Raw genomic sequence first — 18031 nt, 5'->3', positions numbered from 1 at the left:
AAAAACTGTCTTTTGATCACTTATGCATAAGAGAATTTATATTCATATGTTTTTATTTTTATAACGATTAATGATTGCTAAGGTTTACTCCTTTTTCTGAGGAGATAACAGGAAATAGTTGTTTTTGCCAAATACAAAAATACTACGAGAAATAAGAGGGTTCTATATCTGGTCATCATGAACACCAGACCTGAAGGCTGTTAACCATCAAGCCTTTTCTGTCTGTGAGATTTAGGCACGTTGTACGATAACCGGAAAAGTGAGCCAATGAATCCTGGTTTTATATAACTAAGCTTTGGCTTGAAATGTATAAAAATGTGCCATGTTTTTGGAGCAAATCCCACTGTCTGAGGGCAGCTGTATTTCTTCCGTTGAGGTCTCAAAGAGAAAACTTTGTTTCATTGCACTCTGCTATAACATCCTCTAGCTTTTTTCTACAGTCTCTCACAGAAATTATAAAGGGAGGCCTCTATTATCATAATCAGTATCATAAAGTGTATTAATTTTATAATTTCAGTTACCCCAGTAAAAAAGTCCTAAACAAAGTCCCTGGTGTATGTATACTCACCGACCACTTCATTAGGTGACAGGAGTGGCACCCGGTGTGGTCTTCTGCTGCTGTAGCCCATCTGCTTCAAGGTTTGACGTGGTGTGCGTTCAGAGATGCTCTTCTGCATACCTCGGTTGTAACAAGTCGTTATTTGAGTTACTGTTGCCTTTCTATCAGCTCAAATCAGTCTGACCATTCTCCTCTGACCTATGCCAACAACAAGGCATATTCCCCCAGAGAACTGCCACTCACTGGATATTTTCTCTTTTTCAGACCATTCTCTGTAAACCCTAGAGATGGTTGTGCATGAAAAGCAGTTTCTGAAATACTCAAATCAGCCCGTCTGGCACCAACAACCATGCCACGTTCAAAGTCACTTAAATCACCTTTCTTCCCCGTTCTGATGCTTGGTTTGAACTTCAGCAGATTATCTTGACCATGTCTACATGCCTAAATGCATTGAGTTGCTGCCATGTGATTGGCTGATTAGATATTTGCGTTAACGGGTGCAGTTGAACAGTTGTACCTAATGAAGTGGCCAGTGAGTGTATGTTTCTGTGGTGTGTATTTCAGTATGTGCTGCAGGTTTGTGCTGTATCTATGTTTCTGTGGTGTGTATTTCAGTTTATTCTGCAGGGATGTGCTGTATCTATGTTTCTGTGGTGTGTATTTTAGTATGTGCTGTAGGTTTGCGCTGTACCTATTTCTGTGGTGTGTGTTTCAGTATGTGCCGCAGGTTTGTGTTGTATCTATGTTTCTGTGGTGTGTATTTTTGTCTGTACTGCAGGGTTGTGCTGTAGGTTTGTGCTGTATCTATTTTTATCACTCCAAAATAATGATCTCTCAGCCATCCCAACACTGACATACCTGTGCAATGCTTTATCATGCAAAGGGAAACCATATGAATACATAATTGATGTGTAATTCTAGTGAAAATGTGAGTACGCCATATGTACTTGCCCTTGTCAAAGATGACAGAAACCACAGAACACTTAATCATTTTATTATGAGTCAGTCATATACACTCTTTATAATCCTTAGTGTTAATGTATTTTCACTTAATTCAACTATTACATGCCCTTGTAGATATTTGTATATAATGCATATAATTGTAATTACCATGGAAACACCTTGATTCATCATTGAGGCTCCTGCTCATAGTATCTTGAATTTCCATCTGTTTATGGTTACACCAATCTTAACAATAAAGTCAAAAAACAGAAAGTACTAACACATAATAAATATTGTCTGCATTGCAAATAACACCACATAAACTTTGACCCAGTTGACTTTGTTTATGCCCAGGCAGAGTGAATTTGTTCTGTTGCTTGGGCAGCTTTCTCTATTTAGAGATGTTGTGGTACTTGTGTTTCATTGCTACAATTCCCAGCCTCTGAGATCCCAAAACACACACACACATACCTGCACAAGCACACACATCATTTTACAATTTAAAAATAACTTGCAATCATGGACAACAATAATGCAAAGCTTCAGTGAGTGCAAGTGTGAGTGTGTGTGCTCGAGTTCCTCACTCAGCTTTGCGCTGAACTGCCGAGTAACATTTATGAAAACTACCATCTCTACATCCCATGTGTGGCGAAACAAGCTCAAGCATGACTGCTGCATCACAAGGTCCCATCACAACCAATAATATTCATGGGCCACACCCCTTTAAGGCCACTTGTCCCCTTATCTGTAAAACATTCTCATCTCATCCCAAGGCTCACTACAGGCATTACCCAGCGTCCACTACGGGCATTACCCAACACTCACTACAGGCATTACCCAATAATCACCATAAGCATTACCCAGTGTCCACTACAGGTATTACCCAGCGTCCACTACGGGCATTACCCAATAATCACCATGAGCAGTACCCAGTGTCCACTACAGGCATTACCCAATGTTCACTATAGGTGTTAACCAATGCTCACTACAGGCATTTCCCAGTGTCCACTACAGGCATTACCCAATAATCACCATAAGCATTACCCAGTGTCCACTACAGGTATTACCCAGCGTCCACTACGGGCATTACCCAATAATCACCATGAGCAGTACCCAGTGTCCACTACAGGCATTACCCAATGTTCACTATAGGTGTTAACCAATGCTCACTACAGGCATTTCCCAGTGTCCACTACAGGCATTACCCAATAATCACCATGAGCATTACCCAGTGTCCACTACAGGCATTACCCAATGCTCACTGCAGGTGTTAACCAATGCTCACTACAGGCATTACTGAGTGTCCACTATGGGCATTACCCAACAATCACCATGAGCATTACCCAGTGTCCACTACAGGCATTACCCAATGCTCACTACAGGTGTTAACCAATGCTCACTACAGGCATTACCCAGCGTCCACTACGAGCATTACCCAGCACTCACTACAGGCATTACCCAACAATCACCATGAGCCTTACCCAGTGTCCACTACAGGCATTACCCAATGCTCACTACAGGCATTACCCAACAATCAACATGAGCCTTACCCAGTGTCCACTACAGGCATTGCCCAATGCTCACTACAGGTGTTAACCAATGCTCACTACAGGTGTTACCCAGCACTCCCTATGACTGTTACCCAAGGTGTTATTCTGGCCAGATGTTTTCTACTGAAACAGAGCTCATGATCTCCAGACTTTCACCGTTTGTGGACATTCTATGTTATGTATAGTGTTCATATAAGTTTATATGTTCATATGTGTTCAGATAGGTTCAGGTATGTGATAAAGAACTCAAAGCAACCTCTCCACACACAAGCAGGAGGCCGATCATGTCAGAGATTAGCCTCTATGACTACAAACCTCTTCCTCACATCTTAATAACATTTAAACATTAGCAAACCCCCACAAAAAAATACTTCCTTCCACATTTTATAAGGAGAAAAATCACAAGCTTTTAACTTGGGGAAAGGCTAAAAGACAATAGAGAATAAGGCCCATGGGTAAAAGCTGAATCTGGTACACTCACACAATAGATGCACTCCTAAATGAAATAAGGACATAGCTAAGGAAGTGGCAGACAGAGGGACTGAAAAGGGCTTTTGCTGGAAAAAACTCATCCACAGGTCAGATATGAGGGGTTATTAACACTCATCCACAGGTCAGATATGAGGGGTTAACAACACTCATCCACAGGTCAGATATGAGGGGTGATTAACACTCATCCACAGGTCAGATATGAGGGGTTATTAACACTCATCCACAGGTCAGATATGAGGGGTTATTAACACTCATCCACAGGTCAGATATGAGGGGTGATTAACACTCATCCACAGGTCAGATATGAGGGGTGATTAACACTCATCCACAGGTCAGATATGAGGGGTTATTAACACTCATCCACAGGTCAGATATGAGGGGTTATTAACACTAATCCACAGGTCAGATATGAGGGGTGATTAACACTCATCCACAGGTCAGATATGAGGGGTGATTAACACTCATCCACAGGTCAGATATGAGGGGTGATTAACACTCATCCACAGGTCAGATATGAGGGGTTATTAACACTCATCCACAGGTCAGATGTGAGGGGTTAACAACACTCATCCACAGGTCAGATATGAGGGGTTATTAACACTCATCCACAGGTCAGATATGAGGGGTGATTAACACTCATCCACAGGTCAGATATGAGGGGTGATTAACACTCATCCACAGGTCTGATATGAGGGGTTATTAACACTCAGTGATAGTGAGGCATAGCTACAGCTCAGTGTTTGCACAAAATCTGTGGTTACGTCTGGGAGTCTCAAGAAAAACCCATTTATGTTTCACTGACAAGGGCCAGTAATGCACTCCAGTAAAGTGATACATAGGGTGAAGAATATCTAACATCTTCCATGTCTTTATGTGAGAAAAGCATAAATGAGTTTTTGAGAGACGCATCAGATTTTTGACCATATATGTTCATACAGTTGGAACAGCAGACATGCAAACATGTTAAATGCATGTTTAATACGTGTTTAATACACGTTGCACAATGAATTCTATGGCAGGTTTTAGAAGCAGACTTCTCTCTGGGCATTAACACTGTTCTCCAGGGTTTACATCAGGCTTTCCTTGGCTCTTTAAATACATGCCCAAATATCAGCTCACAAGCCACTTGGGCAGGGGATTTAGTCACTCAACATGCAGAAGGTTACTGAAGTGCCCATAAACATTAAGACAGGGGATGTGCTGAGTGTGTGTGGTTATACAGGCAGATCTGTTTGTGAAGAGGTCCATGGGTGGGGATGGTGGCACTAAATAGTTTTTTAAAAATGTTTTCTAGTTCTGTTTGCTTTACCAAAAAAGAAAAAGCTGAGGAAAGTAAAGTAAATTGCTGAACAAATCAAAGAAATATCTTTGGTCACGAAGGGAGTAAAACAAGAACATAAATAAAACTGAATTACTCACTAAACAAAATTGAAGCTTTAAACAAAAACAACTTGCTCCAAAGCTGCCATGGAACAAAGGAACAAACCCAATGTGTTGGGAAGGGAAGACAGTGGCAGGGGGGTCAAGTGCATTGTGGGATTGCATATGTGAGGTCACTTCTTGCCGGTCTCCTCCTTGCTGCAGTAGTGTGTGGGGGTAGCAGGTGCTGCTGCAGGGTCTCAGGGGTGAGCATCCCTTGCAACACCCCTCCGCCGACTGTGCGCAACCTCACGCATCCGCATCCTGGGGGGGTGGGGGGTAAATGAGGCAAAGCAGAAAAGCAGAAAACCGGTCATAAACACTGCTCTAAACCCTCAGGTCACCAAGAGAAATTCAGGCTTAGATTCACATTCAACAATGTGACTCATACTGGCAGAAATAGCACATCTACCCAAAATGTCCAACAAACACACACACACACACGCACTTGTGGCTAGCGGCTAGATGGCTCCCTGGGTCTAAGTTGGGCAGTGGGGGTATGTGGAAGGGTTGGTGTGGCTAGGGCGCCTGCAGGCAGAGAGAGCGGATTAGCTGGCCTACAACCGCAGCTGTAGGCAATTGCAGTAATAGGTAACACTATCTGTTCTGCCTGCAGTGAGGCCAGGGCTCGGGAACAAGTGATGCACACAGGAACTATGTGTTTTTCAATCGCTTCACCTGCCGTGTGTGTTTAGTTTGTAGGTTTGTTTAAGCACACAAAAAACCCCATGTGCATTTCAGACTTGTGAACTGTGTGGTTTGTTGAGAGAGAAAAATTAGAACCCATTATATTGTTTTTTTTTTTTTAAACACTCCAGCCCGCCATTGTTTCCGACATTTTGCTTTATGGCTATGAATGGGGATATGTATATACTAAATAAGTTAAATGTTTTCTGGCAATTTGAGGTGAATGTAGGATTGGACACTAAGCATGTTCCTGTGAGCAAACATTTTCACTAATTTCATCTGGACACTCTGATTTATCATGAGAAACAGGTCTGTATGGTGTTTGGTAAATCCGAGAAAAGCAGAAACATATGCACATATTTAGTGTGGATTCCCCTGGTTGGTAGCATGCTCCATTTCAGATTTATCTTTGTGGTAGCAGCAGTAGCCGAGCACTATTAACAATCACATCAGGCTACAAGGCTACTGCCAGTGTGTGTATCAGGTGGTTATTTGGCCAGCTAAGTCAGCTTGGTCTCATGTGATGACTGGCTGGAGGATCAGAGAAAATGTGGTCTTAAATCATGGGTTTTATTGGCTCTTCACAAATGCATACAAAATTGTTCTGGAGAACAATTTTGGGGTTTGTGTACCTTTGTAATAGCAGTAAAACAGAGTAGCAATAGTACTGCCTTGGTTAGCTACATACCTAGGCAGAACTGCTGCTAAAACACCAAGAGAAAAAAAGGCTTGCCTCCTTTCCCGCAGACCACACAAGCTGCGATTGCTGCCACCCCAATGCGCTTTGGGCTGATTAAATGGTGTGTGAATGTTGCACAAACCTCAGCATGGTCTCCCTTGCTCTTCAGCACAGTCCTTTTCAGGCCTTTGGAGAAACCAAGCTCTGCCTCCAGCCTGACCTCTTCTACAGACTCCGCCTCCAAATCCACCCCTTCCACAGGCCCTGCCTCCAGGACTGCCCCTTCCACAAACCCCGCCTCCAGGACCGCCCCTTCCACAAACTCCGCCTCCAGTTCAGCTCCATCCACTGACATCAGTCTCTGGGTGATCTTCCTGGTGACCTGAACCAGAGCAGTGCAGCACACACTCAGTGTGTGTGTGTATGTGTGTGTGTTCGTGCATGCATGCTTGCTTGTGTGTTTGGTATGATACCTTTGTCACCACGTTTCTATCCTTGTCCATGTAGTGCTTGTCTTTTACTGACTGTGGAGAAATATCCGGCATGTCCTCAGACTGCATATAAACACAAACATTATTTCCAGTTTTCACACTGCTCTTGCCCAGGCTCTACACACACCATACACAACCCTTACATACACCTTATACACACCTAACGCAAACCCCTACATATAAATGTAAAATTAACTATGTCCATTTACAGGGCGTTTACACCAAGACAAACATCATCAACACAAACCTCACATATTAATTAATGTCACATCACATACAATTGATGCCTCACAGTTTATTTAGCAATATCCAAGTGCTGATGTTAATGTCTGATAGTTTAATTAGCTATATTAACCTTGCATAGTTTAACTGACAATCTTCATACAGATAGTGCTAATATTGCTAACTCCATAGCAAGAGTACACACTCTTTCAATTCTGTGGTTTTACATATTAAGACATAACTAACCCTCATCTAGTCCCCACCAACGGATAAATCTAACCTCATATGACTCATAACACATTCATTTTTCTTTGTCATTATATTTAATTAAAATCACAAAGTAAAATCTACTATGTATTCACATGAGGTTATAGTTATCTACTCTTAAGACTTGATGAGAACTAGATGTTCAAAAATGGAAAACCAAAGAATGGAAATAAGGTGTATTTTCTTTTTCATATCACCATAGTTTCATTAGCATTGTCAAACAGCTAATCCTAATGTTAATGTCTTATAGTTAAATTTGCAATTATCCACACCAACTAAGTTAAAAAATTAAAAAATGAAACAAGGTCAAGTCCAGCAGCTTAAGTTTAAAACAAAAAATGGGAGAGGCAGGCACAGCACATTCACTAATTAAACCAAAGCTAGCCAGTTATGAACTTGCAGCCTTTCAGGCAAGGGAAAAACAATTCACACTCCAGGCAGGGAAAATCAGTGCCTGCATGAGCCCCATCCCACCCAATACCAGCATTACACCCTCTCCTCTGGACCACCCTGGTGGTCAGCACCTAATCTTCGAACCGTTCCCTCACTACCCATCTTCCGCCGTGGTCTGAAGACTCATCTCTTCAGACTATACCTGGACTAACTACCACCACTCTGTACATTTCATTCTAAATCCACCCCCCCCCCTTTTCATGACACTCATTACATGTTCCACCCATCCCAGCCCTTTGTGTAATTTGTATTTGTCCTAATACTGTAGCTTGTTCTTCTGCCTAGTTGGTTTTGCAGAGGTTAGGTCAGAATAGTGTTCAGTGTGTGAACTGAACTGCATTCTCGGCTAGACATAGCTGTACAAAGTAAGTATTGTATCTTTTTGAACCTGTGTTTTGTAGTTGTCCATGGCCATGAAATGCACTTTTTGTATGTAATTTTGGATAAAAGTGTCTGCCAAATAAATGTAATGTAATGCAGCACAGAAGCACTGAGGATAACGTTTACACCGTTTCCTTCAGAGAATTACATTACATTACAGGCATTTAGCAGCATTCACCTTGTATCCAATTATACAGATGGATATATACTGAAGCAATGCAGGTTAAGTACATTGCTCAAGAGTAGTATCCTAGCAGGGAATCCAACCTGTCATCAGTATCAATACCCTGAACAGTTACTCCAAAACTTTGAACAGTTATGAAAAAACTAAGAAGTGAAAAATGCTGATACTAAATATTATGAAAACGATGATGATGATGACAATGAAATTAAGCGAAAAGGTGGTTCAGTACAATATAATCTGCAGTAATGCAGGTAGAATACACTCAGTAGCACAACTAGAGGCTAAAATCAGCAAGAAAAAAACCATGCATATTGAACCAAAATGTGACTTGTATATTGAGCTAGTGATGACAAGAATAGACTAATCAGCTGAGTTACACTGGTCATTTGCCTACGGCTTTGTGTGAAGTGTGGGTTTGTAGGACCAGGTCATCTGTATGGGTTAATGTGTCTCTGTGAAATAGCTAAACAGCACTGCATAGGTGTATTGCAAATGTACTACAAGGAGTCCCCTATTTGCCCCAGAGTCATAGCACATTCTTATTCAGTGTATTGCAAGCTTGTGCAGAAGCAGGAAGAGGAGGCAGGAGTAACTGGTAGGGGGTGGAGTCATGCTCGAACTCTTACCCTCTCCAGTGAATCATCCTCCCCAATAACCGGGATCTTCACTGGAGGTATCCCTACAGACTGAGCGCCTGAACTACAGGGAGGCACAACTTCCTCTTCCTGCTCAGCCCAGAGACCCACTTCTTCCTGGTGACCCCAGAATTTGTCAGACCGGTGATCAATGGGCATGTCCTCATATTCTTCACTCCCAGAGGGAAATAAATACCTGTGAAGGGAGCTGTTTGTGGTAAGAGGGGTGGCCCCAGTGTTGAGTCCTTCCTGGTGTTCAGCATGTGGAATTACACCAGTCACACCTTGTTTCATTTTGCCTGTCTCGGGTTCAGAAAAGCCCTGTCTACAATCAAAGTGTTCTTGGTCTACAATCAAAGAGTCCTCATAGAGCTGAACCATTTCCTGAAGGGCAGGTTTATGTCTAACAGCCACAGGAGTGTGCTCAGATGTCCCACTCAAATGCAGACATGGTTCTTCTGTTGCTACCCAGGCAGAATACACAACTTCCCTCTCCCATTCTGTAGCTTCAGGTGCACTTGTGAGGAGATCAGTGCCAACAGTAAACTCTTCTCTTTCTTTGCAAGACTCCTTGAATGATTCATGAGCTAGTTCCAGGATAGTTTTTGTTGAATCTGGAGATTCAGCAGATGAATCTGGTGATTCATCAAATCCAAGTACAATCATTGAAGTGGTTGCCTGGAACATTGGAGCAACGTCAGTCTGAACTCTGCCCCCATCAGCTGTAGATGACAGGGGGGATTCTATGATAGCTGAGCTCAGTTTTGGGGCATTCTGGAGTTGAACCCCGTTAAGTTCAGTTACTGTTGCGGCAGATATGTCAAGGCGAAAAAACTCAGAGGAAGACTCCTGAATGGACTGGGGTGAAACTGAGCTGGTTTCCACCAGTGTTTTTGTAGGCTCAGATAAGATCTGGTGGTGATTTTCACAAAGAGCTACTTCAGTGGTTAACTGATGAAATCCAGTTATGCTTTCAGTTGACTCATAGGATGTTTTTTTAATTATTGGTAATTTTTCTATGTCCAGTGACTCCTCACCACCTTGGGAGACTGCTCCTAAAAGCACAGAGTCTGGCTGTGAGGGTTCCAAGGGAGATTGAATAAATTCAGTTAGTACATCTCTTTCTAATGTCTCATGAAAAATACATGATAATGCTTCTGATTCTGATTCAGGTGATTCCAGGGTATCCTTAGTGAATGATTCAGGTAATTCAAGCATATGCATGGAAGCTGGCTCAGGTGATTCCAACATATCCTTAATGACTGATTCAGGTGATTCCAGGGCATCCTCAATTATTGATTCAGGTGACTTCAAGGCATCCTTAGTACCTTTTTCAGGTGATTCCAGTGTATCCATAGAAGTTGGTTCAGATAATTCTAGTGTATCCTTAGAGACTGATTCAGGACATATTAGGGTATCCTTAGTGACTGATCCAGGTGATTCCGGCCTATCATTAGTAAGTGTTTCAGGTGATTCCAGGGTATCCTTAGTGACTGGTTCAGGTGATTCCAGGGTATGCACAGAAATTAGTGCAGGTGATTCCAGCCTATCCTTTGGGACTGATTCAGGAGATTCTGGCCTATCCTTAGGGAGCGATTCAGGTGTTTTCAGCCCAGTAAAAATTTCAGGTGATTCCAGGGTATCCTCAACGATTGATTCAGGTGACTCCAGGGTATTCTTAGCGACTGTTTCAGTTAAATCCAGGGTATCCATAGAAGCTGGTTCAGGAGATTCCAGGGTATCCGTAGAGGCTTGTTCAGGTGATTCCAGCCAATTCTCAGGGACTGATTCAGGAGATTCCAGGGTATCCTTCGTGACTGGTTCAGGTGATTCCAGCCAATTCTCAAGGACTGGTTCCGGTGATTCCAGGGTATGTATAGAAACTGATTCAGGTGATTCCCGCATATCCTTAGGGACTGATTCAGGTGATTCCAGCCTATCCTTAGAAGCTGGTTCAGGTGATTCCAAACTATTATTTAAGACTGATTCAGGTGACTCCAGGGTATATTTAGTAGTTGATTCAGGTGATTCCAGGGCATCCTTAGCTAATGATTCAGGCAATTCTAGTGTGTCCATGGAGGCTGGATCAGGTGATTTCAACCAATCCTTAGGGACTGATTCAGGAGAGTCCAGGGTATCCTTAGTGACTGGTTCAGGTGATTCCGGGGTATGAATAGAAACTGGTTCAGGTGATTCCCACATATCCTTAGGAACTGATTCAGGTGATTCCAGGGTATCCTTAAAAGCTGGTTCAGGTGATTCCAAGCTAACATTTAGGACTGATTCAGGTGACTCCAGGGTATATTTAGTAGTTGATTCAGGTGATTCCAGGGCATCCTTAGCTAATGATTCAGGCAATTCTAGTGTGTCCATGGAGGCTGGATCAGGTGATTTCAACCAATCCTTAGGGACTGATTCAGGAGAGTCCAGGGTATCCTTAGTGACTGGTTCAGGTGATTCCGGGGTATGAATAGAAACTGGTTCAGATGATTCCCACATATCCTTAGGAACTGATTCAGGTGATTCCAGGGTATCCTTAAAAGCTGGTTCAGGTGATTCCAAGCTAACATTTAGGACTGATTCAGGTGATTCCAGGGCATCTTTAGTCAATGTTTCAGGTGATTCTAGTGTATCCATAGAGCCTGGATCAGGCAATTCCAACCTATCTTTAGATACAGATTCAAGTGATTCCAGCCTATCATTAGTAAGTGTTTCAGGTGATTCCAGGGTATCCTCAACGATTGACACAGGTGACTCCAGGGTATTCTTAACAACTCTTTCAGTTAAATCCAGCGTATCCATAGAAGCTGGTTCAGGTGATTTCAGCCAATCATTAGGGACTGATTCAGGAGATTCCAGGGTATCCTTAGTGACTGATTCTGGTGATTCCAGAGTATCCTTAGTGACTGATTCCAGTGATTCCAGGGTATCCTTAGAAGCTGGTTCAGGTGATTCCGACCTATCCTTAGGGACGGATTCATCAGATGGTGCCAGCCTATCCTTAGGTATGGATTCAGGCAGTTCCAGGGTACCCTTCTTGGCTGGCTTAGGTAATTCCAGATTTTCTGATGAAACTGGTTCCAGCATATCTTTAGGGATTGATTCAAGCGATTCTAGCATATCCTCAACAATTGATTCAGCTGACTCCAGGGTATCCTTAATGACTGTTTTAGTTGAATTGTGGGTAAAGACATTGGCTGACTCTTGACTGGCTTCACATAGACTGGACGTTGGACCACATTTAGGAGGTGATGTGGCAAATTCCGGTGAAATCCCACTGTACCCTGAAGAACTTGAGTTTACTTCAGAGGGATTCTGATTAAACCTAAAGTCTGTTGGATTCGATTCTGAATTCTCTGCTTGGCTCTCAGAATGCTGAGATGTTTCACTTATCAGAGTTGATGACAGCTGTGTTTGAAAAGCAATTATATCAAAATTAGATGAACATGGACTCGTCTCAAGAGTGTACTCAAATTCTGTGGAAACTGATCTCTTTTCCATGTTGAAATGGGATGGGACCTGAATGGAATTATGAGAATAAAATGGAAATTATGAAAAATCCTCATCTGCAACAATTTACAGTGCTATATTTATACTTCAAACAATCTAATATAAAACAAACTTCATATTTTGGATTGGAATTCATACACTGATAGATGAAATGCATTTATCATGGAAACAACATCAAAATGGACATATGGTACAATGTGTTTAACAATGCAATGACATCATAACAGACATGTGTAATGCATTTACCACTGCAATTATTATTAAGGTTCTCTACTCATATAGTTCAATCAAACTCTGGCTAAGAATTGTGCACAGTGCATCAACCACACAAAGTAGCTTAGGTAATAAATCTATTTGGATACATTTTACAACACATTTAAAAAGGCTAATGTTACTTAGTTATAAATATTCCAAATATTTTTGAAATGTTTTCAACAGCAGTAACATTTTCTACAGGAATGATTAAGAGGCAGTGGTAAAATTTCCAAGAGATTAAAATGACAAAAGATTACCTTGTTTAAGGTATATCATGGTACAAATATCATGTCAAAATGAAATATATGACCCATTTATGGCACAAGAAAAATTGTATATAAATTTGATGTTGAAACAATGCCTCTGGTGGCAGACCATGCAGTGAGGCAAGCATGCTTTCACCCATTAAATTTCAGTTGTACGCCTTTAGCTCTTCGCCATCAACCTGAGAAAGAAATATTCCCTCAACTGTATAGAAGCACCCTTATTTGGCAGGGAGCCTGCTGATACCAGAAATAGCTTAAAGTTGGATTCACAAATCTTGGGAGTGTAGGTGACATTACAAATCAGAAAATAAAATGTTATTCTTATAAGCAGAGAACACCATGATAAATTTTTCAACAGCTAGCCAATAGTCAAGTTAATATGTCTTGGCTTGAATGAGCATGTTCAAACAAGCATAGAATAAATACTGCATATATCCAAAGAAAAGTCAAGCATATCTGATATAACTTGATCACTTTTGGCAAAGTTGTTTTTTGCTATGCATGGTCAGGTAGCTAGTTAAACAGCTAGTTAGTCTGGCCAGCTATCTAATAAGATAGTGAGATATTGGGGAAGGTAGCTAGCCCAGTTAGCAAGGATACGTCAGTATGGCAGAACTCAATCACTGAAAACATCTTTGATGTTTCAGACTAGATTTTGTAATATCCTGTAACATCCATTAGCTGAGAAATCATGTGCCCAAATCTGGGACATGTAATCATTACATTACATTACATTACAGGCATTTGGCAGACGCTCTTATCCAGAGCGACGTACAACAAAGTGTATAACCATAACCAGGAACAAGTATGACGAAACCCCTAGAGAGAAGTACCGGTCCAAGTGCAGGGAACAACGGCATAACGAGAACGGCAACAACGCAATCTATGGAAAAAATACAAGTAGCCGTTAAGACAGTTAATGCACCTAGTCACCACCTAATCAATGTGCCAGATTAAGATAAAGTATATTTGGTCCACAGACATTGAGTTCTAGGGGCTGGTCTGTAATGGAGAATATTGTCTCAGGTTCTACTACTATGCAAACAAAAATGTAACGTAATAGCAAATTAAAATTTATTATCAGATTTTGCAGTTTCCTTTCTTCGTGATGTATGCAAACAGAACATAAATGCAGTCATCCTGTTACCTTATTGGACCACACATCATGTGAAAAACATCCTGTGAAACAATACTCATTTTAAATATGAATTAAATTTCCTTGTTAAAAGTGCAAATATTGTAGAAATAGTAAACAGTTTACACATTTTATTGAAACACAAAATCAGGTTCTGCTGAACAGAAATCAGTCTATATGCCTGTACTCATGTAGGAAGGCTGTGTGATTACCCCCAATGCCTCACACTCAGTTGCTGTGGGACTTTCAGATAGAGGTGTGTCTGGTCTATACATAGGGATCATAATGGGTGAAGGTGGTTGGCATTCACTTTCTGAAGTGACTGATTTTGGAGCAGTTAAATCGGAATATTTATAGTCTGACCAGACTTTCAGATGAAGGTGATTTTTATCCTGCCTTAAAACAGAAAACTGAGGTGACAATACTGTAAGCTGTAAAAACGTTTAATATGGTTGGATTTATTCAATCAATCAATTAAACTTTATTTATATAGCACAAGTCATACATCAAATGCAACTCCAAGTGCTGAACATAAAAAGTGGAAATAAGAGTAAGTTAAAAAGAACATAAGTTTAAATAAAAAACATGAAAGTGAATAAAGAAAATATAGTATAATAAAACTAATAATAAAATAAGAAATAACAGTAAAATTGCAAGTCGAAATCAACACACACTAGATAAAAGCCAGGCTAAAAAGGTGTGTTTTAAGTTTTCTTTTAAAGATATCCACACTCTCTGCCACCCTCAGGTCCTCCGGCAAGCCGTTCCACGGGCTGGGGCCATAGTGGCTAAAAGCGGCCTCGCCGTGGGTCTTATTAACAGTCATTAATATTTCAAAGAACTCTGTAGCTGCGACTGTCTACTGGTACTAAATCTGGTGAATACTGCCCACCAGAAAAAAGTTTGAGCGATGGAGATCTCTCCTCTTTCACAGTCACTACTGCTTTAGGTGACGATGTTGATAATGATATAATAAAATATTCCCTGATGAAACAAAAGATGTAAGCAATGGTGCTGTGTACCGAGGACCATCTGAGTCAGGTGAAGTTGGCCTATATTCACCTACAATTAATCAGTCAATACATTTATAATGTAAGCTGTTTGCTTTAATTGTTCACATTTATCCTTGGGGATTCAGTTAACAGATGTTCACCCTCAATTGACTCCTGCTCTGAATCAGAGGCATCAGACTCATACAATCACTTAAACACTCCAGCTCTGGAGCTGCTGGAGGCGCATCCAGATAAGGCACCATGCTGAGGTGCAAAGATGAGCTGCAAAGTCTCAAATCAAATCCAGAATGTGCCATTGCTGACTGTGGTCAGCAGTTACATAGAGCGACGCATAGTTGGAGTCACCCATGGTATGGGAGGGTTCAGTCAGTTAGGGGGTTTGCATTTCATTGCTTTCCAGTGGTTGCCGATTGGATGCCTGTGGACTGTATGTACTGAATACAGGGGACTTACCTGTTGGCAGGTGCTCATTTCTCTAGGTTCCATGCTGACTTCCTCACTCGCGGCTTCAGCCACACCCAATCCACTGCAATGCAAACAAAGGAACCAGGTACTTGCCATCTTTACCTTTAGCTATCCACACTAGCATGAGTGTACTATAAGCACCATATCCACTTTAGTATGAGTGCACACTAAGCACCATATCGAAATTAGCATGAGTGTACACTAAGTGCTATATCCACACTAGTATGAGTGTACGCTCAGCGCTATATCCACACTAGTATGAGTGTACAATAAGCACCATATCCACACTAGCATGAGTGTACACTCAGCACCATATCCACACTAGCCTGAGTGTAGACTAAGCACCATATCCACACTAGTATGTGTACAATAAGCACTCATATACTCATTTACATTAATGCACTGTTGCCATTTCTACAAAAATAAGTTTGACTGTATGACGTACTCTGGCATTTCCATCTCTCTCTGCAGGTCAGTCTGTACTTTCACCATGTGGCCATGTTCTCCTGTGAGGTCCATTTTGGAGGTGGTTTCAGGAAGTGAGGACATAGATAGGTCCTCCTCAGATGCCGCTGGGGGTGGTCTGTGTGAGGTCACATGCTGCACCAGTCTGGGACTGCTGTCCATATCTTCCTGAAGCACTGAGAACCCTACAACCACACACACACACACACATAAACAAACACACTCACAGAAACACACACACACACACACAAACACACTCACAAACACACACATACATGCACACACACAAACACACGCACAGACACACGTGCAAGCACATTCACATGCAAGCATTAACATGGACTGGTAAATGGACTGCATTTATATAGCGCTTTTATCCAAAGCGCTTTACAATTGATGCCTCTCATTCGCCAGAGCAGTTAGGGGTTAGGTGTCTTGCTCAAGGACACTTCGACATGCCCAGGACGGGGTTTTGAACCGGCAACTCTCCGACTGCCAGACAATCGGTCTTACCTCCTGAGCTATGTCGCCCCATAGACACCCATAGACACACACACACACACACACAAGCATGCACACACGCATGTGCAAACACATATACACACGTGTAAGCACATTCACCCACACACACACACGCACACACATGCACACGCACATATGCGCAGATGTATATGCATGTACATATGAACAGATAGGATATGAGACCAGGACCAGCTAAAGAGTGGCTGAGTCACACACTAAGACCTTAATTTTACAGGAATGTAAAGCCACTGGCCTTTTCTAAGTAAAATGATTTGTAAATACTAAAGAAATTTTTTCTGAACATTGGGGAAAATGGATTCTTTTAAAAGTCAGTGATCGGCTGAAATCTATAGAGTCAGTGAATTTTATATAAAGGTGTTTTCACCATACCCTCACTCTGATCTGGGGATGTGACCTTTTCCACGACTCCACAGGCCCAGGGCTCCACCATTCTCATTTCCATCAGATGCACAATGTCCACACGGTTTATTGCTGTGAGTGCCTTAACAAGACTTTTTTCTGTTTGAAAGTGTTGAACAGATAACAGTTCACATTATTAATTTGTGATCTTGTCAAAAAAAATCCCACAACAGCTACTATTTAACTTTTCTAATGTTTCAAAACTTTACAGTAATTATATGTGCATTAGACATTTAAGTATACAGTATATGTCTATAGTGATTTTGTGAAGATTTTTTAAGCAAACTGTAAAGTGGAAGCTGATCTGCTGTACAAATGATTAATCGTAAGTGAGACTTGTGTAAATGGAAAAGTATATTAATGAGCAATTGCGTTAAAAGGTAGTTTTGTTAACGGGCAGGTGTATAAATGGGTAGTATTGTAACAGGGCAGTTGTGTAATATGGGTAGCTGTGAAAATAATCAGTTGTGTAAATGAGCAATTGGGTAAATTGGCCAAAATTGGTAAATTGGTATGTAAACTACCAGCTGTGTAAATAGGCAGTTTTTTAAATGAACAGGACTGTAAAGGAACAGGTGTATGAACAAATTACAAGAACATTTTATGTGCATGTCCATTCACACATGCATGTGTGTGTCTGCATGCATGCGTGTCCTGTTGTGCATAAATGAAAGAGACAGACCTGTGGAGTTTTCCTTTTCTCTCTCCACCCACAGTTTCAACAGGGCATGACTCTGGTCCTGCAGGGAGGTGGGATTATCAGCTCGAATCTGTTGGATGCAGTCTCTGCTAAACTCAAGCTCCTGGGCCAACTCTGCAGTCGAAATATACACATTTCACAAAAATAAGTATTTGAATCAGTTTGATTCTGAAAAATCTAAAAATATTGAGACAACACCACTTTGTGCAATTAACATTTCATTATTGACTTTTGGAATGAACAATCACTATTACTACTATTACATTACTACTATGGCCTGATTGGCTAGCCTGTAATGACTATATCAAGCAATCTGGAT

At 41.4% G+C, this 18031-nt stretch overlaps 1 protein-coding gene across 8 annotated transcripts in view; it reads right to left on the bottom strand.

The window, feature by feature from the left end:
• Positions 1-1537: 1537 nt before the first annotated feature.
• The window catches only part of ank2a (ankyrin 2a, neuronal), an 86888-nt gene continuing 70394 nt past the window's right edge, over positions 1538-18031 (bottom strand). For 6 of the 8 annotated variants that reach the window (XM_035418155.1, XM_035418153.1, XM_035418154.1 and 3 more), the window contains 7 exons: positions 17695-17826; positions 16983-17111; positions 16051-16255; positions 15594-15666; positions 6802-6882; positions 6471-6710; positions 1538-5226 (listed from right to left, as the gene is read on the bottom strand). In XM_035418155.1, the coding sequence (XP_035274046.1) occupies positions 5212-5226; positions 6471-6710; positions 6802-6882; positions 15594-15666; positions 16051-16255; positions 16983-17111; positions 17695-17826 (875 nt within the window). In that variant the 3' untranslated portion in view covers positions 1538-5211. The remainder of the gene's footprint in view (positions 5227-6470; positions 6711-6801; positions 6883-15593; positions 15667-16050; positions 16256-16982; positions 17112-17694; positions 17827-18031) is intronic. The other 2 variants (XM_035418157.1, XM_035418158.1) reach the window with 2 other exon arrangements.

The sequence above is a fragment of the Anguilla anguilla genome, chromosome 5, assembly GCF_013347855.1.
Source record: "Anguilla anguilla isolate fAngAng1 chromosome 5, fAngAng1.pri, whole genome shotgun sequence".
NCBI lineage: Eukaryota > Metazoa > Chordata > Actinopteri > Anguilliformes > Anguillidae > Anguilla > Anguilla anguilla.
Note: the sequence above shows the minus strand (reverse complement) of the source record. Positions and strands in the feature narration are given on the sequence as shown.